Source organism: Gymnogyps californianus, chromosome 1 (assembly GCF_018139145.2).
Source record: "Gymnogyps californianus isolate 813 chromosome 1, ASM1813914v2, whole genome shotgun sequence".
In the NCBI taxonomy this organism is placed as follows: Eukaryota; Metazoa; Chordata; class Aves; order Accipitriformes; family Cathartidae; genus Gymnogyps; species Gymnogyps californianus.
The window spans coordinates 60,128,141-60,154,521 of NC_059471.1; the positions used below are offsets into that span (position 1 = coordinate 60,128,141).

The window sequence follows — 26,381 nt, forward strand, 5'->3', positions numbered from 1 at the left end:
AATATGAAGAGTGATGGAAGGCCAGACTGCAAGTTGTTGGTAGGTACCTAACAAAATGTTCAAAAGAATTTAAGCAGGTTAAGTGACTAAATCCTATAGAAATCAGTGGGGAATTTCTTAAGCTCTTCTGAAAACTTTGCTTAACGCCTACAGTATCATAAAGGATGCAATTACAAGGGACCTCTTGAGATCACCTAATCCATTTCCCTCTCTCAAAGTAGAGCTATTTTCATTCTGACTTCGAAAATCTGGCCCTTGGCGAGGTTGTCCAATGTAGGAAACAGGCTCGCTAAACAGTCAAGAAAGTGTTCTAGCATTAGATAAGTGCCACAAGGAGTCAAAGGCTGTCCCTTTTGATCAGATGTCTAGAATGAGAAGTGGGTGTAATTTCCTTAACTCTTGGGAGTCGTTGACCTGAAATAGCCTTAATTCCTTTTGTAGCCCTTGATTGCTGCCTGTCTCTTACGGAAAGCCACGTTCTTCTAATTAGCTGACTACTGGTCTGGAAAATCTACATGTCCTTTCACAACCAAGAACCTTTTTCAATTAAGTCTGAGAATGTGGACAAGGCTAATATTAGCATACTCATAAAACCCCCAAAGACTTAAAGGGGATGATAACAGTCCATCTTAGACACATAGGGGAGCAGCTCCAGGGAGGGAGAAGAATCCCTCTCTTTTATGTCTTGTCATACTATGGTTGGGTTTTTCCCTTTGGCATATCTGAGTTTTTTACTTTCAGCGGTTTAACAGGTAGGTTTTTCATAGAATATAGAATGGTTTGGGTTGCAAGGGACCTTTAAAGGTCATCTAGTCCAGCCCCCCTGCAATGAGCAGGGACATCTTCAACTAGATCAGGTTGCTCAAAGCCCTGTCCAACCTGACCTTGAATGTTTCCAGGGATGGAGCATCTACCACCTCTCTGGGCAATCTGTTCCACTGTTTCACCACCCTCATTGTAAAAAAATTCTTCCTTATATCTAGTCTGAATCTATCCCCCTTCAGTGTAAAACCATTACCCCTTGTTCTATCTCAACAGGCCCTACTAAAAAGTCTGTCCCCATCTTTCTTGTAACCCCTCTTTAAGTATTGAAAGGCTGCAATAAGGTCTCCCTGGAATCTTCTCTTCTCCAGGCTAAACAACCCCAACTCTCTCAGCCTGTCCTCACAGGAGAGGTGGTCCATCCCTCTGATCATTTTGGCAAGTGCAACCTTGGATAGGTCTGTTTTCTTTTGTTTTCTGTCTTTACTCGATGTAGGAGCCAGGGAGACCTTGGGAAAAGCTAGTAAAGAGGGCTAGGTAGATTACTCATGGCAGCCAACAGCAGGGTGGAAGTGAGGACTCCTGGCCAAGCCGATGTGGGGTTGTAACACATTCTGCTGGGTGCACAGTGATGGAGGAGAAGCTCCACTCCACACCTTGAGTTGGGGATCTTGAGGCTCTACAGAAGAAGGGACTGCCAGGCTGGGCTGGACTGGGAATGGAAGAAGACTGATATGGACTGGGAGTTTCAAGTGGGAGGTAACTTGGGCAGGGGGAACAAGGAAGAACATTACTCCTGGCTGTACAAGCACGTGCATGTAATTCCCTTCACTAGAACAAAGAGATCACAACTGTATTTAATCAGTTCTTGTGAATGAGTCCTGTGAGTGGGTGAGGGAGACTGAAGGGCTTGGAGGAGATCTGGATTCCTCAGTAGGAGCAGGGAAAGGGAGAGTACAAGGCTCAAATAGAAGGGCTTTCCTGTTACTCAGCCCCTCTTTGCCTCTCCCTTCACTCCACACTAATGCACGCTCTTTTCTGTTAAAATACAACAGCCTTAAAAATTTTGCCATGTCTGTATTTTGTTTGATTGAAGAAACAGGAGGAGTATGATCAGCCCCTTGTGTTTTAATGCATCTTCACAGCCTTTGTATCAAACTCTTGAAATTTTTTAGTGCAAAACTGATGAAGTAGAAAGCTAATGCTAGAAAGAATTATGGCACTTTTTGAAAATGGCCAAGTATCCAGTTCCCAGCTTCCTTTCTCTCAGAATGTAATTGAAAATTGGTCTTTTCCAGGTAGAATTTTGAACATACTATGTAGAGGCAAGAGTGACAAAGCAATTCAAAATCATCAGAAGCCAGAGACAGACCATAACAAGAACAGAGTCTTGTTACTATTGCAGTTCTGTCTTCTCTGCTCTGAAGGCAAACATGGTCAGAAAACTTAAATATTACCAGCTGAAATGTGTATGTGCTAGAACACTTAATGAGAAAGTGTCTTTTTCTATAAATTGATTATTTAGACACAGGGACGTAGGGACATTGTTACATATCCACTTTATCTGAAAATAAACAATCTTTAAAAAATGCAACATAGGCAAAGAGGTGTCCTGATTAATTTTCAGAAAACCTGAAGTACATCACTGCATTTACATATATTAACTTCATTAGAAAGATCTGATGAGAACAGACGTGGGACAAAAATAATCTTTGAAAATCAAGACTGTAATTAGCAAGAAAATGCTGGATCCATAAGCCATTCTCATTCCAGCAGGCAGATTGTTTTAATGACTTTTCTGAATGTTATAGCTAGATAGATTTTGGCAATATCCTGTGAATGACATAAATAGGTAAGACCGACGCACTTGGCTGTGTTAATTAACAAGTGGTACATGGAAACTGAAATTGTAGGACAGAGTTCTACTCAGATACTCAGTAAAGGGAGATTAAGATAAAGTTTGAATGATTTTTGTTGATACTTATGCACAAAGTTCTGCAAGAATTACTTCAGAAAAAATGCAGTATTTATTAGTGTTTAAAAATAAATAATCTTTTCTACCTGGAATTCATGTGCAATTATACTTTGTTAGTTTCTGCTATATTCAAAATTAATGTGATAAAATTTTTCTTTCAAATTATTTAGAGAAAAGAATAATCAGGAACACAACAGAATGCTATTGTACTTTTTATGCCAAAATTCTGCTTTGCACAATAGAATGCACAAAATAAAGTTCAGAAGAGGCTGATTGATTAACTTCGGACATAAGTTTATTACAATAAGAAGTAGAAATTCTGGAAATGATGATTTATGAATAAATATTCTACCCTTGGGTCTTTTCTAAGAAGGAAAAAAATATAAATAAAGTTTATGAGTATGTCTTCATGCCTGATGATTTTCTGAAAGATATCTTGGGACGCCCTGTCTTCAATACTAAAAGCTATGCCTTAGAAAAGCTGAAAGACTATTTCAGCTTTTACAATTACAAATACTTTCTGCAAGGAAAAGTCCTTTCAGAACACTCTCAGAATATACGTAGTTCTTTTCGCAAGAAACAGAATAGTTAGTGAAAGAAGCTGAGCACAGATCAGAAAAAGACGTCGGAACAAACTGCCAGATTAAAAACCAACATCTTATCAAGAATAGGTGGTATGTCTCAGCAGCTCACAAACGGAGTATCTATGATGTTATCCAAACATGTCTTAAAAGTTGGGGCAATCTTGTGTGTTGAATTTGTGTGTGAAACTGTAAACAGATAAAATCATAAACTTTCCTTGAGGTGTTGAGAGATAATGATTTCTACATAAACCAAAGGGTGTTGATCTCCAAGGAAGTACTGAGGCCCTTCCAGGATGAGGCTTATAATTGGGTTGACGCTTGTGTTCCATCCCATCTAACTTTAATGGGTATCAGCAGACCATATCTGGGAATGAAGGCAAATAGCCTAAAAAAAGCAGGTGCAAAGGTCAGCAGCCCACCTGCAAGGCGCAACACAGGTCATCATGAACGTACCACCTCGGTGCTCCGAATCCCCAAAGAAGGCAGAATCCTGCGCAAGGTCTGCTGCTTAATATTCATAGTCCTCCATGGTAATGGCTCTAGCTACCTCCAAGATCAGCTCTCACTTTCTGACCATTACCTCCTGTCATACAGGTACATTCTGCTGTAAGTAGGAAATCAATATGAGAGGCATATGGTGTGGGAGGTTGAGCTTTCACAGGAGCTAGACCTTAATGATGGAACTTGCTCCCACAGGAAAAAGGAATGGCTACTAACTTCACTGCTTGCAGAGCTAAAAACAAAACTCATACATGTGAAAGGAAACAGAAAGGAAACAGGATGATAAAGTGGACAGAAAAGAGAATATACGTTTGCTACTATCCAATTAATCATACAAATGCAGAAATAAGGGAGCTGGCTTGTTTATATTCCTTCAATTAAATGGAAGATGCTCAAAGTCTGAACTATAAAATACATGGATATACTAAATGCTCTTTTGCTTTGTTTTGTAATTCACTCCTGCTGTGCCACTGCTGTAAACATGCACATGGGTATCTGTACTTATTGAGCCATAGGCATTTTTAAAGTTCATCTCATGAGCCTGTCAGTTTTGAACTTTAATTTAACAGCAATGTGCTGTGCTGTGTGGCCAAAGATAAGGAACCAGTTCAGGAGTGTCCTCCTCACAACAGCTTTCTGCAGGGCTTGCTAAAAGTTGTATGTCTCTTAGGAAAGCACTCTGAGGTGTTTCTGTGTTCCTCTGATTTTAGTCTTGAAGTTAAGAAACCAAGGCCAATGCTCTACAGCCAACTCAGCTGTGTTTTACTGGACACCTGATTTGTTGGAAATCTTACAGCTTGTTTAGTTCTTTGTTCCCTGAAACTTGCTGTGACCATCCCTGAGGCTCTTGTGAGAGCCATCACAATGAGACGTCCTTATTTTCTGCCAACTTCCTTTCTTCTCATCCACCCACTCACACAAAAATTGTATGTTTCCATATTTCATTCAGTTCTCCTGTCCAAGAATTTACTGAAATACTGGTTAGCTAAGGAAATTCCCAGCATACTGTGAATAATTTTCATACAAATGTGGAAGTATAAAAGAACACTTCCCTCTCTGTCTCTAAAATTCCTCTTCTCCCACATCTACGATGTTCATTTAATACCATAATTCCCTCTTTTAATTTTTTAACCCTTTCCTCAGATACTTTTTCTTTGATTTTGTAATGGCACTGTCTCCTTATACTTGCACTTTTTCTGAGCATTCTTCCTTCTTTCACCAGGAAGTATATTCATGGTACTTTCTACTACAACAGGGGTATCCTCACCAACCTCGACAGTCCTGGTTTCTCTAATTAGACCCAGAGCTCGGGCCTGCAGACCACATCAGGACAGACTAGCTCAGCAAGCAGTGGAGGAGGTCTGTGGCAAGATCAATAGGTTTAAGAAAATTTGCTCAGCAGGACCTCAAGCAGAGAGCAAAAAATGACCATCCTGCATTTCTGGCAGTGTTAAGTTCAGAGAACCCCAGAGAATCCCAGTTTTACACACGAAGTTACAGATAATCATAAACAACTCAACCAAAGCATCATGCTAAGCTGCCTATCAAGCATCCGTAACTGAGATAGATAACCCAGGCATTGCTGGCATTAGATGTAGAAGAATGAACACGGCACAGTCTGTCTTCACACACGCACTCAGACCCTACACACTGAGAGAGAACTCTTAGGGAATGTACAAAAGGTAAAGGGCATTTAGGTATCTAAAAGTAATTTTTTATATTAGCGTTTGGTTAGTTTATTACTTTGATAATAGTTTAGAAATTTGGAAGAGTTAGAAAAACATCTGGAACTCACAGACTTGACTAGAAAAAAGGAGTATAGCAGAGAAATTTGTTTTCCAAAGCTGTTCTTTTGATTTGGCATAGATGAAAATAATTTCAAACCAACTGTTGTCATGGTTATGGTAATATATACGAATAAATAATTTTTTCAATTATTTTGAGAAGGTAAAATACCTTAAAAAAAGAAAGAATGCAATGAAAATCTATTTGCCTTTTACAACTTAAAACATCTTTTCAAGCAAGTGGGTAGTTATAATATTGAAAAGACTTACTAAACCCATTATATAAGAGAACAAAAACTGATTTGCTTTATTAATCATCACAAATTATGGGTCAGATATAGATTGATTTTGAACACAAAAACACCACCATATATATATAGTGGCAGATTTTTAGAGAAAGAAAAAAAGAATGTTGCTGAAGTGGAAATAAGGGAATGTATGTATTAAGTACTTCCGCAGGTGTGGAAGGCAGAAATACTGATATAAGTCCAGGAGAAACTGGAGGAACTAGCCACAGTTCAGGCACCACAAAGGAAGGACAGAGTCAAATCTGCCAGCAGAATCTCGCCTTTTGATTCCACCCTATTTTTTTCATCAACTACAATGCAAAAAAGATGTGAAAAGTTTCTGAAGCCATCACACTGCTATCATGAGCAGTGGGATGCATCCTACTAGGCACTGGGATTAGTAAAATGTTTGGTCAGGTTTCTTTTTGTACAAAGAAAAGTAAAGTATGTATGTAAGGTTTATATTTAAGTGCAACCAGTCGTTCCAAGCATGTTTTAAGGATAAGATATTTTTAAGAAGATTTGTTCATACAAAAGTGAGGTTGCCTTGGCAACTGTAACTATAGAAAGCCAGAGTAATTACTTTCACAACATCCTTCCTAGTGCTTTCTCCCTCTTAACAGGAATGTGTAAATGCCTTGTTTTAAGCTACATTTATCAGAAATATTACTCATCATTGATTCTACCCTTGAGGCGTGGGAATCCAAAAGTATGTGCTTAAAGCAGGTTGAATAGTGCAAAACCAATTTGCAAACACTTATTTCAATTAAAAAATGAAAGTCAGATCATGCATATTTGCTCTTGGAGGGAAGTGAAAATTCGAAAAGAATGCAGGATTCTGTTTTCATATTGCAAGATCTCATTGAATAAACTGTGCCATGTATTCATCTACCTTCAAACACAATAACGATTCACTTTTGTGAACAGCAGGCAGAAGGAATTAAGATTGCAATTTAATATACCTAAACTATATTCATGTAAACAGATCTACTGAATCATTGCACAGCTGTGCATTGCACACTGTGGACTTATCTGTGTGGCTGGGACAAGTTTAAGGTCTCTGTTCATCTCTTCATTACATGGTAGAAATGTACTCTGATTTCCCTGGCACAGTGAGATCCATCATTAGTGATATTTGGCATAGTTCTGCTGACCCCTAGGCTTGTCATTTAATAACTTATCCAATTTTTCTGCTGTGCTTGTTAGAGTAGATGATGTCCATTTAGGCTTGATTCTTTCCTATGGCCTTCCTTGTCTGATAAATAATATTTTACCACAGACCTCCCTCTGAGGCCATGCTGTTTAGCTTTGGCTTACTGATGCCATAGAATACATCGGCCACTGGAATGGGTTCTTGCACTGAAACAGGGATGGAAATTAACAGTAGTTTGCAAATTGTCTCTTTTCATTCATTATCAGAAGAGTATTGTTTTCCTCGACTCTGCTTCCTGCTTGTATGAATGCTGTCCTGAGTTATAGCTGCAAACCACGTACTAGGAAAGCCAAGAGTTATACTGTGTAACTACAATACATACCCTCTTTCTTTTCCTTGTCTGTGATTCCCTAACTTAAAATGTATTTACAACCCCCCAACGTTAATATTCAAACAGGATTCGAGCACCCTGTTATGAATACTGAAAGGACTTGTCTTTCGTCTGTTAAAATGTCACTAATAAGTTACACAATACTACAAGTGATCAAGAAGTCGTATCGGTGTAGATGCCACCAGAAATCTGGGAAACCAGTATCTTCCATGATGCACATGAAGATTTTTTCTGCCCCTGTAGTTTTGCAAGGTACCAGAAGTCACACACATTTACTTATGCTGCATCATCATCATCATCATCATTCCAAGCAGTCCTGATATTTTTCAAATCCAACCATCCATGTCAGTTCGGCTGGGAGACCAGCAGCATTTAGCACAATGAGTATCAAATATATGTGTTCAGCATCTGTTTCCTAGTGATTCCCAGGCCTACAGAGAGGTTAATGTCCTCTAAATAATTAGAATAATTCTTAAATTTTTACTCATCTCCAGTGATTACACAGAGACCTTGCTTCAGTGAAGTGCGTTTTCAATGTTGTAACAGTATCAAGGCACTCAAAAATCCAATGTGATATTCACAAACTTTAATTTTCTACTAGCTTCTCAGTGATTAACAGCAAGACTACTTAAAAAAATAGCTTCATAAGATGGATGCATTGAACAAAATTATGTATCAAATCCTCAATTTTGAAGTCAAAGGAGATAAGAAAATTTAAACCAAATGAGGATCTGCTGTGATGTCTGGTTTAGGCTGAATTAAAGATAGCCTTTTAGCCTGCATTCAGTCATCCTAGCTTGTGATCGCTTTTATCTAGTTTGACAAACTGAATAATCTGAGGTCTTTCCTCACAATGCTCAAGGAAAGACGTATACTGCCCTATACTCTTGATTTACCTTTTGATCAATATATTTGTTTTCTTCAATTGCCGATCTTTTAGAGTGGTCACATGAGGAAGAAGATGCTGAAGGAAGTCTTCGCAGCAAACAGCTGGTATCTTGTTGCTGGCGATCAATGAACTGCTTCATAAAACTTTCCCTTGTGAACAAATAGAAGATATTGATGGATTAAAACCCCAGGAAGAGTTAATATTTGGTTTTCTTTATGACATTAGTGCTAAGATGGATAAAGTCCAAAAAAAAGTTGTACTGGGCTATAGATGTATAAATGGACAGAGTGCTGAAACAACTGATAAAACTTAAATTCATTTATTAAAGAATCCATAACTGAATTGAGAGGTGGGTGACTTGCATGTAGTTTTGAAGAAAATAATTTTATTCCTTTTAATATTTATTTATTTACCATTTAAAGTGTTAAATATTTGAAGTGCCTTTTGCAGTTTTCAGCTCTTTTGAGCTCATTAAACAGCGAGTTGTTACTTCAATGTAAATCAAACGCTGATAGAATCCAAAGGAAACATGCTCTCTGCAAGAAATTCTTTCCTGAAGATTTCAAACATCTGTTCATGTAACTGTTTTGAATGCCAATATTAAGGCGCTTCAGCAATTCTGTGCCTCACATATGCCATGTTTAAGATGTAGAAGCATTTCTGTTTACAACAAATGTACATTTATCTTGCTGTATTTTAAGTTTAGTAAAGTTGCCCTATTTTCAGTGTAAATCAACTATGTCAAAACCAGTTTTTATCTGGAGAGAGAGTTCTACATAGTACAATAGCTTCAGATTTAAAGATACAATTTGCTAGTGATGGTTTGAAGTCTGTTTCAGCAGTTACCATGATCATGTATTAGTCTAGAGTATGCTGGGAATAACACAGCTAGAAAGAATAACCAAAACAAAATAAGACTAGGAGAAGAATGCCCTCAATATATAACCAAACAGTATTTTGATACTAAAAGCAAAACACCTATGACTGCTTCCTTGAGGTTTGGAAGGTTGTTTTTCCTGACCCTTTTGACCAGCATTATTCCTTTCATCCAGCTAAGATGATACAAACAGGTCAAACCAGTTGCCTTAGCTTCCTTGTGAGTTTAATCAAAAGAAATGTAGCCTCAGGAGACCCAGAACAATGACAGCCATCCTTCACACCATGTGCTTGGTGGGGATACTGGAATGGGCATGGCCTGAGGACCTGTTTGGCCAGCCTGTGCTGTTTCAGCGGTCTTAGCAGCCTGTATGTACTAGAGCAGGCCTTGGACTTCTGTAAGCCTTTTTTGGGACCATGCCAAGAATAATTGTAGTGTAATTGATGATCTAGTAGCCAACTGAGGGTCTGATCCTTTAAGGTGAGTTTTACAGGAAAGGGGTAACTATGCAAATACAAAGAGGGGACAAGGTCATCACAGAGTAACTGGTATTGGATGGCCTGTGTTATCCCCTCTAATGATTTGCTGCCAGTTGACCTTATCTTTAAAAAGCCACATGAGAATTGATTGGACTGCTAGTTGTCTATGTCAGCCAAGAATCTAAAATCCAAATGGGAGTGGAGAAACAACACCACACTTTTCTATCATATTGTACTTGTGTTGGTTCCGGTCAATCTAGTTGCTTTCATGATTATGTTATAAGGAGTGCTACGACTATTTTTTTTTTCCAAAAGTAAAAATGAGGTAAAACCAAAATGTCATATCCTTTCAATGCCAATGTTAATTCTGTTTCATTTATGATTTTCTGAACTATCTATCTGCCTAATCCACAAGCAAAACAGTTAAATATTTTGGGTGCTATGTGGCACCAGACAAGTTTACAGCGTACTAGCAAAGGAAATATTTCAATACCTTATTTTTGGAACTGTGAAATCTGAAGGAAGCTTGGAGATTTTCACCATTTGTGGCCTGTTTGGAAATTTTTCAAAGATGCGTAGACGCAATGGAAGCTTCTCCTTTGTATCTGCATTTGCTTCACTTTGCTTTAGCTGAAAACAAGGAAATGAAGAAAATGACAGAAAGGGAAATTTTGCTTTGTAATATCCCAGCCTTGTTTTTCAGAATCCAAATAATAACGGCAATCATTTAAAGAAACAGAAGATGGCAGCAAAGAACTACAGAGGGTAAATTTGACACACGAGTTTATTGGTCTGCTTGTGCTAGAAGCTGACAAATACCTAACAATACTATGTCTTTAACTAAAAGTCATAAAATGGGAGGATTGCTAATAATTTTAATTTTAAAATACGAAGCATATTAGTGTCCTATTCAATACGCTTATTTCTATGTTTTCTTCACAGATCCCTAACACTTTATCAAGCAAATAAACACCCATGATCTTTTCTTATTAGGCACATCTTTCTGTATATGCTGACAGCTCTTCGATATTCAAATAGAATATAGCATTTTAAAAGGGAGCAATTTTAAAGGAATCCAGCTCTCAGAACATGAAAATAACAGGAAAATTACATTTAGATGAGTATTATAAGTAATAACAAAAGACTCAAAAGAATCCACCTACATCAGCAATTCTGATACTGAGCTGCAGCAAATCACATAACGAATGTTGCATTTATAAGTATTCACAAACAGTTATTCCATGGAATATCACACATCTAAGTACAAAAAAGGCAGATACATCTATCTATGTGGACAGATGATGGCTAAATCTAATGATATAAGATAAAAAAATATATGATATGGAGATAGGATTCCTGAATTCTGATTACCTTATGTAGCAATTCTGTTGCGTCACTGCAACAAAATACCAAGTCAAAAAGAATCAGTGAAATTCATTTTTATATTTATTTTAAATGGTATGTGTACTGCATACTATTTCAATAAGCATACATCTAACTGAGATTATTTCAGTTCTCCTTCTCCTACCTGCTTGTGAGCACAGGCTTAGAAGCTTACATTTTAAAACAGATTTTCACCATCAGCACCTGCAGGGAATACTGCTGACAGACACCAGCTATAGATTTTTATCAGGGGCAACTGCCCAGGAAGTCAGTGTTTTAACTATCATTTGCACTGCCTAGTGAAATGCATGCTCCCACAGCATGCTATAGAAGAACAACTGCTCTGCTGCACTATCATGCTATCAGCAACATCACCACTTCCATAGGACAGCTTAAACTGAAAATCAATTCATATTCGGTTGGATATAAGTTGTCATGTGGACTGAAAACTGTTCGAAGAGCTACAAAGACTAATGATTAATAGTAAAGCACTGAGTCAGAATAGAAGGGGAATACTGCATAAATCTGTATTATGTCCAGTCCTATTTAATTGCTTTATTAATGATCCTTAAAAGGAAGAAATGATGACATTAATGAAATTCACTTGATATTAAAATGTGAAGAGTTGCAAATACTTCGCTGGACAAGGAAAAGGACAGATTTAGAAATAGGGGCAGGAAATAACAGACTGAAAAAAATTCTAGAGCAAGAATAAGAGCAGAAACTAAACAAGAACTTGTACTTCAATACAGCATCAAACGGCCAATTTGGGCACCAATTATATTACCAGCCAAAGGCTATGCTCACAACCAATCTCTGTTGGTTAGACATTATATAGGTTTAGAAAATGGTACAGAAGTCCACAGTTCCTCTCTGTGCTGCTTTGAAGAGACCACACCTGGGTATGCATTCATTTCTAAATACCTTTTTACCAGTCTCACACTGACAAGCCAAAATAGTACAGAAGAGAGCCATGAAAACCAGGGGAGAGCTACATAAACCAACTGGGGCAAGGGAGAAAAAAGGAGAGAAAGACTAAAGCGGTCCAGTATTTATACTACATCTACCATAACTGATAATAAACTAAGAGGAGGGGAGATGATGTAAATTTATGTAAGAAATACTTGAAAACAAATTATTTCAAGAATATAATAGAGTACTCCATATATAGGAATGAGAGGATGAAATTAAGAAAGGGAATTTCTAGGATGAGAATAAAGATTACTATCCTTACAGGGAAATCTCTGAGTGTTCAGAGAGGTCTCTGGGGGGAAGTGCCTCATCATTTCAAATTCAGACTAGACAGAACCCTTGAAACGCCAGAGTACTGCAGAAATTGCTCACTGACATGGAAATGAATTGGATAATCTAACAGGGCTTTTCTGCAACATTGTACTGTTGACAAGCTTTGGGAAGGGGTAATTTTTAGAGGAAAAAAAAGGTTTCCAGTTTCTGCCATTTGCTTTTTAATAAGAAATCATTGCATAAATATGCAGATTTTGGCATGGACGATGTCTCTTACAGCTATGAACTCCTGTTCGCAGAAGTCAGTGTATACAGAATAGAGAGCATATGAGAGATTGCAATGTTTTCTGAAGTCTCAGTGAAGAACAGATCAGAGAGAGCTTGGAAGCAGGAAACTGTATAGTTCAAAAGGTAAGCAAGGGGACAGCAATATCCCCTGTCTAAACAGGAGAATGATTCAAGATAGGCTTGAAAATAACCTAAAGTCAAAGCAGTTCTATAGAGTATCTCCAATTACTCATGCTGTGATAATATTACATATTGGGGAGCGTGAAGCATTTAGCTTCACCGAGTCCAGCTCTACACACTTAGGGTGTAATTGTTGCTCCACACGACATACATCCTATTTTGCATTGCTGCTTAAAACCTTTACATTTCAACTTTATTTAACGCATAACAAACACATATTTTTAAAGGTACAGGATTATGATGAAATGTGGCAATGACTGTGCACAGTGTTTCAGGTAACAGCTAAACCCAAAATAAAGTATCAGGACATTTTCTCTATGGTTTTCATTTTTTATTTATTATTATTACTATTGGCAAGAAAATGCACACTGGCCTGATCTGCTCTGCATAGCCCTCAATCTCCAGCCCCAAAGAGCCTACTGGGAGCAGTTCACCAACATTTTGTCAGCCTGGCCTGGCTAAATTCTCTTGTGGCTGCCAGAACGGTAAAAAACGTTTACGGCTGTAAAGCCATAGAAGGAATTTATGTCTATTTCCACTATTTCCATGGTGCTTGAGTTTACAGGGGCAGATTTAATGGCACAATACATAGAGTACAACTGTCTGCTCTGAACCTAGATCAAAAGAACTTATCCAAATAGTACATAAATGGTGAGGAGTGGCAGAGAGGAAATCTTAATTTGGGATTCCAATGGTAGCTTGAATAATACGTTCAGATACAGGTCCCTGAAATCCAAGCTCTCCCTGATCTGTTCACATAATTGTCTTAGATCAAAAAAGACAGCTGTGAGAAAGGCAGACTTATTGGTGAAGAGAGCATACTTGTGTTTTTTTTCTCCCAGAAAGGCATTATGGCCACGTCTCCATTTGGTTCAGAGCAGTTTGAAGTGAATCCCCCAATCATCAGCACTTGCTGTTTGCTGGTTTAGTTTATGAGCTGTGTCGGTAAGCAAAGCACATTCTTCTTGGAGGAAACAAAACCGCAAGCTCCACCTTAGTTACACACAAATGCACTCCAGGCACTGAGACTGACTCAAAGATCACAACCAATGACTGGTCCTTAAGGTGGCTTCAAACCCCATGTGTGATGGGGCACGTAGTCCAATGTGAGACTGAATCTCTTCTGAAGCAAAACCCTCTGAACTGCATACACTGTAAATACGGCGGCAGCAGCAACTGCTTCATTGTACTGATTCTCTCCCATGGTGCAGCCCAGGTGTTACGTAGTATGATCTCATCCATACTACTTAATGCAGCTTCAGCTGTAAATTTATTTGTGACTTCAAGGCTTCCTTACAAAAAGGTGATTGCTAAAACCAGTTTTAGTGTAATTAAGATCTGGGCCCTTAAAATTGAAGAGAACCTGTAAGTGGTTGTCCTAAATACACACAGTAGCATGAATGGTGGTGAAAGTGGAAGACTGGGGATAGAGGCAGGGGCAATAAAAGAGACAGCAGGTAATGACTAGTGAGAAAAAGGGGCAGGGTTATCTTTCTAACACAGATGCACCCTGGCTGTGGTCAGGCAGTTGCGCTGGGATGGTCAGAAAAGCAATCACTGCCCCGCTGGAGACAGCAGCCTTCCCAGCAGGAAGCTGGCATCTCCCACGTAACCACACTGGTCCCACTAGGCCAAGAGAGCCACACCACGAGACTATTCACAAACAATCCTACCTCTGCCAGCTACTAAAGCTTTCTCATCTGTGTTTCAGAAATGAAAGTGTTGACATTTAAAAATAAAAAAAAATGCTATATTACAGTACTTGAGCCACACAGTATACACAGTGTTATGTAGAACCTGAAGAGGAGAGTAAGGCAATAAATGGTGGTTCTTAATTTTTTTATCTTAAAACATTGTAGTCCTATAGTCACCCAGATATTAATCACTGCAAGTGTGGTCAGGGTGAAAGTAGTGAGTTCTTTTAAAGTGCATACTGCAACTTCTTTGACAGCAGTGACTGGAGTTGCTGAAAACGCATTAAAGCATTGGAGTGAGACAAGCAGCAGGACCTGATTAGGAGAGCCGCGTTCCCACAGTCTCTCCCTATGTTCAACAGAAGAGACATGCCACAGTGCACTTCAGATCTTCAGGTGAATGCAGGGCAGTGTCACGCCTGCCCTCCAGCCTACACCCTCTTCTGCAGAAGCAGGATGTGAGAAGTGTCTGCACGGGCAGAGGTCTCATTACGGACTCAGGTGAGAGCTGACATCCTGGAACGCCGAAGTGCTCCAGGGTCTGGTAATATGAACAAGATCACTTGAACAGTTCAAAGGGCTAACTAAGGTGAGTATCTCTTAATATCACCAATTTGCATTTAGAGACAGAAACATCCTCAAAAGTAATGGTCTTGGCAAAGCAAACCGAACGCTCAAATTTAACACAGTCATTGACTTCCTAAGACGTTGACACTTTGGTGAGAACACGCCAAAGGAGAAACAGAGTTAACCATAGCCAAAGGGATAAGACCTACCCTTCCTAACTTTTTGTTTTGTTCTCTATTCATTTAATTCTGATCATGGAAGAAGAGCCAGTAATGTGCAAAACTTAAAGAGTGAAAGATGCAGTTCTCATACGGTCTGTGAGGCAAGTGTATGTGAAATTCACTTAAACGCCCTGTAAATATTTCAATGAAATTAAATGATTATGAAAAATTTACTGCAATGCTCTCTTTCATTTTAGTTGAGTTTTCATAACAGGCTGAGATCAATCATGTTCAAAAATTAAAAGCTTTGCTACTGATGTACACACAGTTTACTTAGGAACTGGCCAGCTGCCCAGAATAATTTCACGGTGACTGAAAAGTTCAAACCTTTTGAGAAAGTTCAGGGAGTCTCACTACAGGATAGTTTTAAATTAATATTGTTTGGTACATTATAGTGCACTGCTATATATCAACATTTTTCACTGCAAATCTCCTTTAGGGGCTGTATTTGAAGAATAAAGTGACTATACAATATCTGTGTTTTACTCTTAGCAGGATATGCTATGTGCTCCAACACCAAACACTTTGAGCATGAAAGTACATGGGGATGAAAGACATTACAAACTGATACCAGCACCCATCCAACAGTTTTCCAGAATTTTTTACTTAACCAAATTCTCAGATTTACCATCACCTTTAGCTTGTCACAAGGAGCTTTGAATGAAATCCAAGTAATTAGCATTAAAAGACATGTAAATTACACAACTAAAAATCAGAAAAGCAGATTAAATGAGCCACTTTTTCCCTTTCTGTTATTATTCTGAAATCGTATAGACCTGGTAAATTTTTGGACATGAATGAGCTATACCAGAAGAAGATATGCGTATGGGTAAGCTTTTGCAGCCCACACTCAGCTTTGGCATCAATTTGTATCAACATTTTTGTACTTGCATTTGATTTAAATTTCAACACAAATCAGCTGTTCAGATACTATTATTTACACCTGCTATTCCATTAACAATGAAGAAAAAACTCAATTTTGTCTGAGCAAACCGCACCATGAATAAAGGAAGGCAAAAACCAATCTGGAAATTAAGGTAAAAAAAATTGACAAAATGAATTTGGGTAAAAGTAACACTTGCAGTGTTAAAAAGCAGTATTTATGATGTGTAGATCTTATTAGTATGTCTGTAGCGCTATATAAAAGACTGCCAAGGGCCTAACCCCTTGTGTAAGGTCAGATGGTAACCGCTGACTTCAACCATAGTTCACAATATTTGGCTCTTGGTTCCTCTAGGCCCTGTGACATAATTACAACAGTTATTTTTCTACAGGTTTTCCAATTCTTCAAGGCATCTGAAACAACATAAGAGCTTTTATGTGCAATTCCCCTGAGCAGCACTTCTGTAGGATGACATTTGGGTTGCGTATTGCCTACTTTGAGAGGGAGAAGAGCTTGTGAGTTTGGCTGAAGGCGGGATAGCATTACAGGACTGTGTGGCTTAGAGTCCAACCTGGTGAGGCCTTGTCCATGCTTTCTTTGAAAGCAGTCCCTCAATTAAAATATTCCCTGAACTACACCAAAGTATTGTCTGGGAGAAAATAGCCGGAGCTACAGGAGAGAGCCAGCAGTGATAGAAGAGTTAAGCGGCGTGCACAGACAAGGGGTTAACACTTGAGCTTGCTCTCTTGTCCTCTTTTAGTTAACTGCCTAGATGTACCAGTTACAAATTTTGCCCTTTGGGCTCACCTAAACAAATGCGGACATTGCAAGCAATAAAAAATTCTCCCATGTAGGGACTGTAAAACAGAACCTAAATTGATTTTAACCACATTCTGCGCTGCCTTGGGGAATTTTCAGTGAAATGTACCAAAAAATATGATTACAGTGGTGCTGGCAGTCACAGTAGAGACAGCACTGTTGGTACTATAAGGGTAAAATAAACTGAAAAAGTTCCTGGCAGATGGAAGAACAAGAATACACATATATTTCTCATACGCACAAGATCTGTTTTTTTTATAAACCGTTTATATGCTGTGTGTAGTACGATTTGGTGCTGTGACTGCTATTTCCCAATTGTTCATTTAAATAACTTTTTCTTCTTCAATTTTGCATGAAGTCTTCCAAATTAATAAGATATTGAGTAAGGTTTCACAAATGTGGGTTTTTTAATAACTTCCTTCCAGTAATTGTAGCTCCTATCAGTTCTTCACGAACAAATGCTGCTGACAAGATGTGACTGCAATTCAAATGGTACAAAACTCCTCTAGCAAAATTTGGCTAAGATTTAGTCCATTTATCTAATAGAGGACAGGAATCCTGTGTGTCAGAGAGTTTCCCTTTGATTAACTGAGATAAATAAGATGAATTTTTTAGAGCTATTACTTCATACTGTCTACAGACTCAGGCAAACATTGCTACATTGATTACACTTCAGCCGTATTTCCAAATCTCTTTCCCCTCTGCAGTGGCAAGAATTATACCATTTTAAAAAACATGAGATCTGAGATTCTGCACAGTCAGTGTCTGTAATCAGGGCCCCAGGAATGTGCTTACCAGACCAGATTCAACCTTCTTGACTTTAGACTGAGGTACCTACCTGAGTTAATTTAAGTTATGGTTGTCTTAGTCTCTCTTTATAGCCAAAAGTGACAAAGAGGCACTTGTAGAGGTCAGTTGAGATCTTGGGCTGCTTATGTCTTTCAGACATGCTTATCTTTTTCCATTGACTAAGTAGATAACTTGAATCCAGTATGTTCTTTAAATCAGATGTGTGATTCCCAGTGTTAGGCAGGATGAATATAGGCCATAGCATCTATGATGGTATTCATCTCAGTTAATTATAGTTGTCCAAATGTGAAGTACATCATATAATCATCTAGGCACTTCCTATATTTAACTGAAAAAGCTATCTCCAGATATTGACTCATCCCATACTAACACATAAGTAAGACAAGCAAGATGGAGTATCACCTTAGGGTAACTCCTTCACTGAATGTAGAGACAGTATGAGGCTACATCTATACTAGTAATGTACCACGGTATGGGCCTAAGAACTGGAATAAGATTGTCCATTGTGTTACACTGTTAGCAAGGCTGCTTGCACAGTTTTGGCCCTGGCCAGCTAGCACTCTCCCTGATGATGCCTGAGCACAGTCTGGGGCTTATCCCAGCTGGGGACATTCCCAGTAGGCTGTATGGACACTTCCTATTTAAGTGGTAGGTAGTTTTGGAAAGGGAAAATAACTTAGCTGTATATACAAGCCAGGCTGTGCCGGCCAGCCAGCTTTAGGGACAGAGAGCAGGTCCTGGACAGCTCTCTCTCTTGATATAGATAGGCTAAATTATTAGCTTAGAGAAGATGCTCTAGTTTAGATAAGATAAAATGGCTTATCTTTTAGATAAGATAAACCCCACCCTTATTTTAAAACAGTTCAGGGGTAGATACATTTTCAGATGGATAGTTTAAAATAGGTAATGGAAAGGTAACATAAATCTAATGCTAACATGCATAACTATTCTTTTAATAGCTTTTTCACATACAAATGCAGCTGTACCATTTTCATATTCACTATTTTTCTCTTGGGATAAGTAGCAGAAATATTTTTGTTTCCATACAAAGGTTAGTGAGTCACAAAAGAATATCCATTATAATAAAAAATGCATTACATGCTCCATTTCATCAGAGGAAACTGCTTGAGACCACTTAAACTAGGCATCATTATTTGTTATGAATTGTATATTTGATGAACAATAAGCAACTGAAATATTTTCAAGTGAACAAAAGCATAAGATGTATGAATTCTGATCTTGTACAAACATAATCATTCAATATTGACTAGGTACAATGTGTTCATCTTCAAGACTCCGGGTAAAATTCATTACAACCTGAAAGGGTGCTTCTGCACAGGAAGCAAAGGAAGTACCACTGCAGGACAATTCAGAGACTCTTAATGTTTGCCTACCTATTCCAGACCCTGCACAAAGGAAGATTCCTGGAGGTAGCTTTACAAATGGCGCTTACCTACACGTAGCCGAGACACACAGCTTCATCTGCCCTGCTGGGTTTGCAGAAAAATAGAGCCAATCTGGGAAATGATAATTGTGGACAGACTTTCAAAGGTTCTCACCACAGGCAGCTCCCATTTACTTAAAAAAGAGCTGAAGACACTCAGAGAACCAGGCTGTGATTGACCGAGGAAGTCATCATCTTGACTTCCTATCAGGATACAGACAGTGAGAGGTATATAAAATGCTGACGAGCAGTGAGGCCACAGGGATAAAAGACTCAGTCTGCAGAGAATCTGTGTGTCCCTGCTCATAGTTTAACAAAGCAATAGAACTTTGACCTAGGCCCTCTTAATACCTAAGTATAGGAAGACTGGAATTTGATCCATATATGCAAAACCTTTATTCCATGTGATTTGTATAGGCTGCTCTATGCATTGTCCAGGGTATTACACAGGACAGATCACCACTAAACTGGTGTGGACATAAGACATATCCAACTTGACTTACTACTTAGTTTCATCTGCATGGTAGGAAACATACCTATGCTATGTGAACCCAATCCCAGATTCTAAAGCGAACCTATGTGTTCCCTATGAATTTGTGAGTGCTGCTTAAGGTGGAAGCAGTTAGGTGTAGACGCTGAATGATATTTGTCACAGATCATGATGCAGGTGCTTGTGCAGCAAGTTGCATGTTGTTTCTGTGGGTTGTAGCAATGCAAACCTATGTTTCCTTCTTTTTAGGTGTGCTGCAGTGTCTATGGACATTCTTGTAAAGGGATACTTTGCTGGCACAGATCAATATAATAATATCTTCTAACACATAAAGGATCTCTACAAAGACAAAAAGGATAACCTACTCATGATCACTGTAGCTAGGACAAGAATGCTTCATCTGCAACATGGAATACAATTCAGATAAGACACCAGATAAATCTTCTTAAAAATACCCTAACATAAGTACCGAATGTGATAACGAATGCATTACTCTTGGTCTTACTCACAGGACAAGCTAAGCAAACCTCAACCACAGTGCACACTACTTTTTTTTTGTTTCCAGTGCTTTTATTATAAACACTATTATCATGTGGATTTGTTTCATTAAATGTATTCAGCTAAATATGTATGAAGCTGTACACTTGATCTGATCTCCATGTAATCAATTTGTTTGGGATTGGAAAATTGGAGAGGGTCTGTGGAGGGGCCACAGAGATCTTCTCTATAATGTAGTTCTAGAGAATATAGAGGCACACTCTTCACAAGGAGACTTGGTCACAGGACAGGAGGCAAAGAGTATCACTCGCTTCACAAAAAAATCTGTCTAGATAGAACAAAGCAATTCTTCACTATGAAGACAAACATTGGAATAAATTGCCCAGAGAAGTCGTGGAATTTTTATCACTGGAGATATTCAAGACTTGGCCTAATAGGACTCTGGGTAACCTCATGTAATGGTCTGCTTTCAACAGCAGGTTGGACCAGATGGTCTCCAGAAGTCCCTTCCAACCTAGACTTTTCTATGATTCTATGATTTGGTGACAGCTATGAACTGCAAGACAACAGATAATTATGCTTTTCAGTTCCACTGTTGTGTATATGCGTCCGCCATCTCTTGATAACTTGTACTTTCGTTCAAACCGTTACTGGCCTCTGTTAGATTCTGTGAGAAAGTAATTAATATAACTTAGATTTGAATGCGTATTTGCAACCCACAGAGCGGACCAATATCTACAACTGAATATCCTTAACACTGAGAAAATGTAACTGAAGTTGAGAAAAAATTCATAGCTGTAGCTGAGGCCAGAATCCAGTATATTTCTTTAAACAGGAAAGACTTTGTCTTTGCACAATTAGTTGCCCCTTGCCTTTTTGTGGTTTGTTCGTTCGTTTGTTTTGAACCAGAGGCAGTACATTTAATTTGCCACAGGTGGCCCGACTTTTAGATTCATTGCAGTTTTACACTATTTCTCCAGTATAGAAATTCACACAGGAAGTTAATTTAACCAAAGGACATGCAGAGGCAAACCTATACGAATGGTAACTGGGAGGACACAGAGGCTGATCCAAATTACTTCAGAAACCTTCTTCGCTGGACTAGATGAAAACAAAGATAGTTTGGTGTTACTGGCTGCCCTTTCTCCCACACAAGTTTGCTGATGAAATTTTAGCTAGGGCTAGATTCCTGTGTTCTGTTATTCCCTTTCACAAGAGATGGGGATGGTTCTCCTTGTGTTCTTGTGGTGATGGATTGCTTCTTTAAAGGGGGAGATATGGGTAAGAATTCTCCCTTAATTCTGAAATAGTGCTCCCACTCATTGGATATTATGCAGGAAAATGGTGCAGGCTTCCTCATCTTCTGTCATGTTTTAAAGAGTGCCTGATCCATTCTCGAGGAACTGTAAAGAGCAGTCCTCTGAATTCTAAGTGGAAAATAAGTGACTGACTGACTTACACTGAGGTACCTAAAAATCTCAGTAAAATTATAATGAATTCATCCTTCTAAGCAGCTAGCTTTTTTTAATAACTGCACAAGGAATTAAATCTCATGCAAAGGCCAGGCCTCTACTTTTTATAAGCATACAAAGGTTATGTACAATGTGTACACAAGTGCATAGATCCACAAGCTCCTATGGGCCTAAGACACAGTTCAGAAAAGGCAATGCAGACCTGTGTGACACAGAAGGACCCAAAGGCAAACACAGCATAGATTTTCAAGGATCCAATTGCCATCAAAATAACGAGTAATGCTACACAAGCCCTCTCCTTCCTTCCAAAGAGCTACAGGACTGTCCTTTAATTCAGAGGATGGAGCATCCAGAATCACCTACGTGCCCTGAGAAGCACTTGCATTTTTCTTAGGTATCAACCAAATAAAACAAAAAATAAAGATTAGATGAGCTCCTGGTGATATAAAAGCTAGGTAAGCATTTTCTTCCCTGGTGACATAAATGAAGCAGCAGAAGCTTACATTTATATTTTTGTTACTGCTATTCACACATTCATAGCAAATCTGACTCCCATCTCCCCTCCTTGAAAAGTGTGTGCTTTGAATATGATCTTTGACTAGAATTTTCAAAGCTCTCTATTTTATACAATAAAACCTTCCTCCAAGAGAATCTCTCTTGAATTTAATGTGTTTTCTTGACAAATAATATAGTATTGCATATACTAGGGATTGGCAACTTCTGAATTAATACTTAGGTGTTTATTTCACCACTGGGCATCAAATATATAAGCCAGAATTTGTGTTCCATTGATACCGTTTTTAAAAAAGGTGATAGATGAGGTAAGAGGTAGAAAAAAAAACAAAAGTGGAAGCTACAGCCTTCAGGAGACTTTCAAAACTTTCTTAGTTATTAAAAAAGGAAAGAGTCTGGCACAAGCACTTTTCCAGATGACCACGTTTTCCAGTCTTGAAAGGACAGCTTGTTTTCTAGAAGTGGACATATTCTCTGTAAAGTTTACTACTTTTGAAATAGCGCTACTTTAAATGCTCTGCATATGGCCCCGGAATGGAGGACCAACTTGAATTTTGTGAACTTTCTACTATCTTCCCTCTATGATGACAAGAAGGATTTCATGCATTTTATGTAGTACTTAAAATTCAGTTTGGAACCATTATTGTACTTTTCATTTGTTAATAAAACGTGTTCGACACTTATCTTTCCTGCCACTTGTTAAAAATCCATTTACATGGGATCAGATATAATGAAAAGGTAATTTTTCATTTTTATTCTATTTTGTAGTTATTTCCCATTTGGAATTACCTCAAGCACTGTCCTCAGAATAAAAATACTCTGGAGGCAAGTAAATCTAACTAGGCTTTAAAAAGCTCCTTGATTTTCAAACACACATTCACATATATATATAAAATTTTATGCCGAGTGTGTTTAAATTAGATATACCAATTATAACACCTTGTTCGCACAATATGTTCATGAAAAATCCCCATGCTGAAACTCCCACTTTAATGCTGAAACCTCAGCACACAAAAATTTGGAAGTGATGCTACTGCTGAAATTGTCATTGGCATCTTCCTAGATCTGCTGAATGCCTGGAGGTGCTGGGTGAAAGGCACAGGGCTCTGGCAATGTGTTCTGACCAAACGTGTTCAGCATCCCAGAATGGGGTGCAGCAAGACAGTCAGGACCAGATGAGCTTTCTGCTTCGTAGCTCTTCACTGTGCAATCCTAATGGGTATCATCAAGATGAAAAAAGAAAAAAAGAAAAGAATTCTTTAAAAAGGACACAAATATCTAGATGGTTCTTAATGCCTCTACCGAAGCCTTCAATTTTTCACAGCTCCGCTCCTGGTTTACAAGATGCTCCTATACATATGAAAACACTTAGGTCCGACAGGTAGAAAGCCTCCAAATCCTATCCTTTCCATCTTCTCCTCTACTGATAGACAAAATGTCTCTTCTGAGATATCACTCAACATAGCTGTTGGAGCCAGGTGCCCAAAAAATCAATTACCAGTGTTTGACCCACCATTGTTCCTGGTCTCCATTAAAGGCAGTACTGAGCTATGTGCTTTGGTTCCACTTACCAACAATCTGTGGGGGAAAAAAAGAAAAACTCCTTCACACTGAAAAGTACAACTGGGTCATAAAGTGTGAGTACAGTTTTGCTCCTCACTGAATAAAGGAGTTGTTAATAGGTCTGCCAAAATGATGTTTGCATTGCCAGGACAGTGAGACTCCTTAGTATTAACAGGAGTAAGGTCAAAACTATCTTCTGAATGAATAATGACTGTATCTAAATGGCCTGGACTTCCCCTAGAAACAGCTTGCTTTCAAATACTAAGCTGCCTCACCAGAAAAGAGATCTGAGGAGAGCAAATGGAGACAAAGTGAAAGCAAAAAGATGAAATCCCTGGAAAACAGTACCAGTAAAGCATCAGCAAGCTAGCTGCATGCAGGGAGACAGGACTTCTGATTATTTCAGACTGCCTTCCTAATATTTTTTCTATTATGGACTAGATATTTTGAATTCTTGCTAAAAACAAAATAATTTCCAGGAAATTATATTACTTAAATTCTATCCTAGTAATTCCACATGCTGATTTATTTACTTACTTAGAAAAAAACCTGAGAGGGTTTATAATGAATATTAAACATGACTTTTTCCAAGATGCGTTAGTTAAACTGCCAAATTTGCTTGCAAATGTAGATCACTTCAGATAGACTTACCCAGCGAAAAGAAACTTCGGTCAAAGTCTAAAGCTGGATGTACAGGTGCACAAGAACAGAATACAGTGGAAGTAATAACAGGCATGGCAGGAAGGAGAGAGCACTGAGGAAGCATTTGACTGGAATGACTGTACATCATGAGCTAGGGGGCATCAAATGAAATAATCAAGTGGCAGATTCATAAGTAGAGAAAGAAATATTTTTTCACATAGTGCATTGTTAAATTTATCTTTGTTACCGCAAAGCCTCTAGTAGGACTTGCTCTCTTAGGACAGTCCACTGCCGTTACATACAAGATATGCAGGTACTCCACATCATTTCGTAACTGAGAATGGGTAAAATAATCTTGTTGTATTAAGACATGCCTAGTGAAAAAAAAAAAGTACTAAACACAAGAAAGCTCATTAGAGGCACTGTTGGAGCTGTTAAGGATTTAAGGATTTTTTTTTTGAAGAACAATATTCTTATAAGGCACGCACACACATTTTCAAGCTTTGGGAATATATTCTGCATTTACATAAAATTGGCCTGATTTTAAAAGGGATATGTTGTCGTTCTGCAACCTGTAAAAATCAGGGCACTTTGAAAAACTCTGTATACTTGACAAGTTTATTGTGTGTGGGTGTGTGTGTACACCTGTATTCCGATATGCATATGTAACAAAGGTATTTGCAGGACCCAAAATGGAGGAAAGCTCTTATGATTCTGAAATGGTTTGCACATATGTGTGTGTCTGCGTAGATTCAAAATCACATAGGCTGCTGGTATTAGAGAGCAAAAATATATATTACGTTTTTATGGTTGGGCTGGAAAGCAGAGCCAAAATATACATTTAGGATATGATAATCAGATGCCTAGAACAGAAAAATATGCATCTGCAAGTACACTCAGGAGGTCTTCACATCCTTTACTCTCTTCAAATAACATAAAAACAACTGCAAAAGGAAGAGCTTGTCCTGACATTTTGATCGGTGCTTTTTTGCCCTGAACAAAATTGCTTGTACTACTGCCTAGAGGGTACCTCATCGTCCCAGAACTCACATGTTATTTTTAGTGCAGAATGGAATGTAGCACATTGCAAGCTTTTTAACTACCTCAAGGCGCTGGCTGTATAACCAAAAAATATCTGATTCAGAGTCTTTTTTGTATGCTTTAAAAGATAAATATTAAGATTCTTTACTTTTTTAGTTTTTTTTCTCTTTTTTTAAAACCTGTGTGAAATATTTTAAACGACTGAAGTACACATTTCTTTTCAGAAGGATGTGGTCAATGCAAATGAAAAATAGCCTCTTCATTCTTTGCTAGGAGCTGAATTACACCTTTTCTACAAGCTCCTTGCATGAGTCTGTGCTCCCCCATCCTAGTTTTTTAACTTGATGTCTGGAATCCTCTGACCTATAAGTAGAAAAGTAATTGCTATTGGCTTGCATGTTTAATAGCTGCACTTCTATAGACTGACCGCTTCCATACATAGAGGTATAATAAGAACCTAATGTGACTTTGAATTTTGAATAACTTCTCCAGTAAAAGTTGCACCCTGACACTACATAAATTTCTCTCAATTGTAAGCAATTAAACAAGGTACCTAGCTTATTAAAACAGGTATCCTGGACTCCAGCCACGGAAAAGAATGAAATGGGGGGAGGAGGGGGGCAGAGAGAGAGGGTATCTGCAGAAGACAATTTAGCACTCCTAAGATCTCACTCTGTCTCTGAAGAAGCCTATTCTTCTCCATTGCTCAGAGAACTGAGGCAACCATATTGCCGAGGCCAGAAGTTAGAGGGAATGAACCCAAGCCTTAAAGTCAGCTCCTACAAGGTTTGTGTCAGTGAGTTTTAGCCAGATCAGGGCTTTAACATTTAAATGAATAGTTGTAAGCCATTATAATCTAAAATTCTGTATGACATTTTATGATGGCTTTGCTATTAATTTAAGCGTTTACAGGACTGGCTCAATCTTTACCAGTAGATATGCCACT

The 26,381-nt window shown here is 38.4% G+C and overlaps 1 protein-coding gene across 1 annotated transcript in view; it reads right to left on the reverse strand.

Annotated features, from left to right (window-relative positions):
* NALCN (sodium leak channel, non-selective) overlaps positions 1-26,381 on the reverse strand; it is a 260,771-nt gene that overhangs the window by 66,259 nt on the left and 168,131 nt on the right. The window contains exons 16-17 of the mRNA XM_050903338.1: positions 10,176-10,312; positions 8,334-8,475 (exon numbers count right to left, since the gene is read on the reverse strand). Of these exons, the coding sequence (XP_050759295.1) occupies positions 8,334-8,475; positions 10,176-10,312 (279 nt within the window). The remainder of the gene's footprint in view (positions 1-8,333; positions 8,476-10,175; positions 10,313-26,381) is intronic.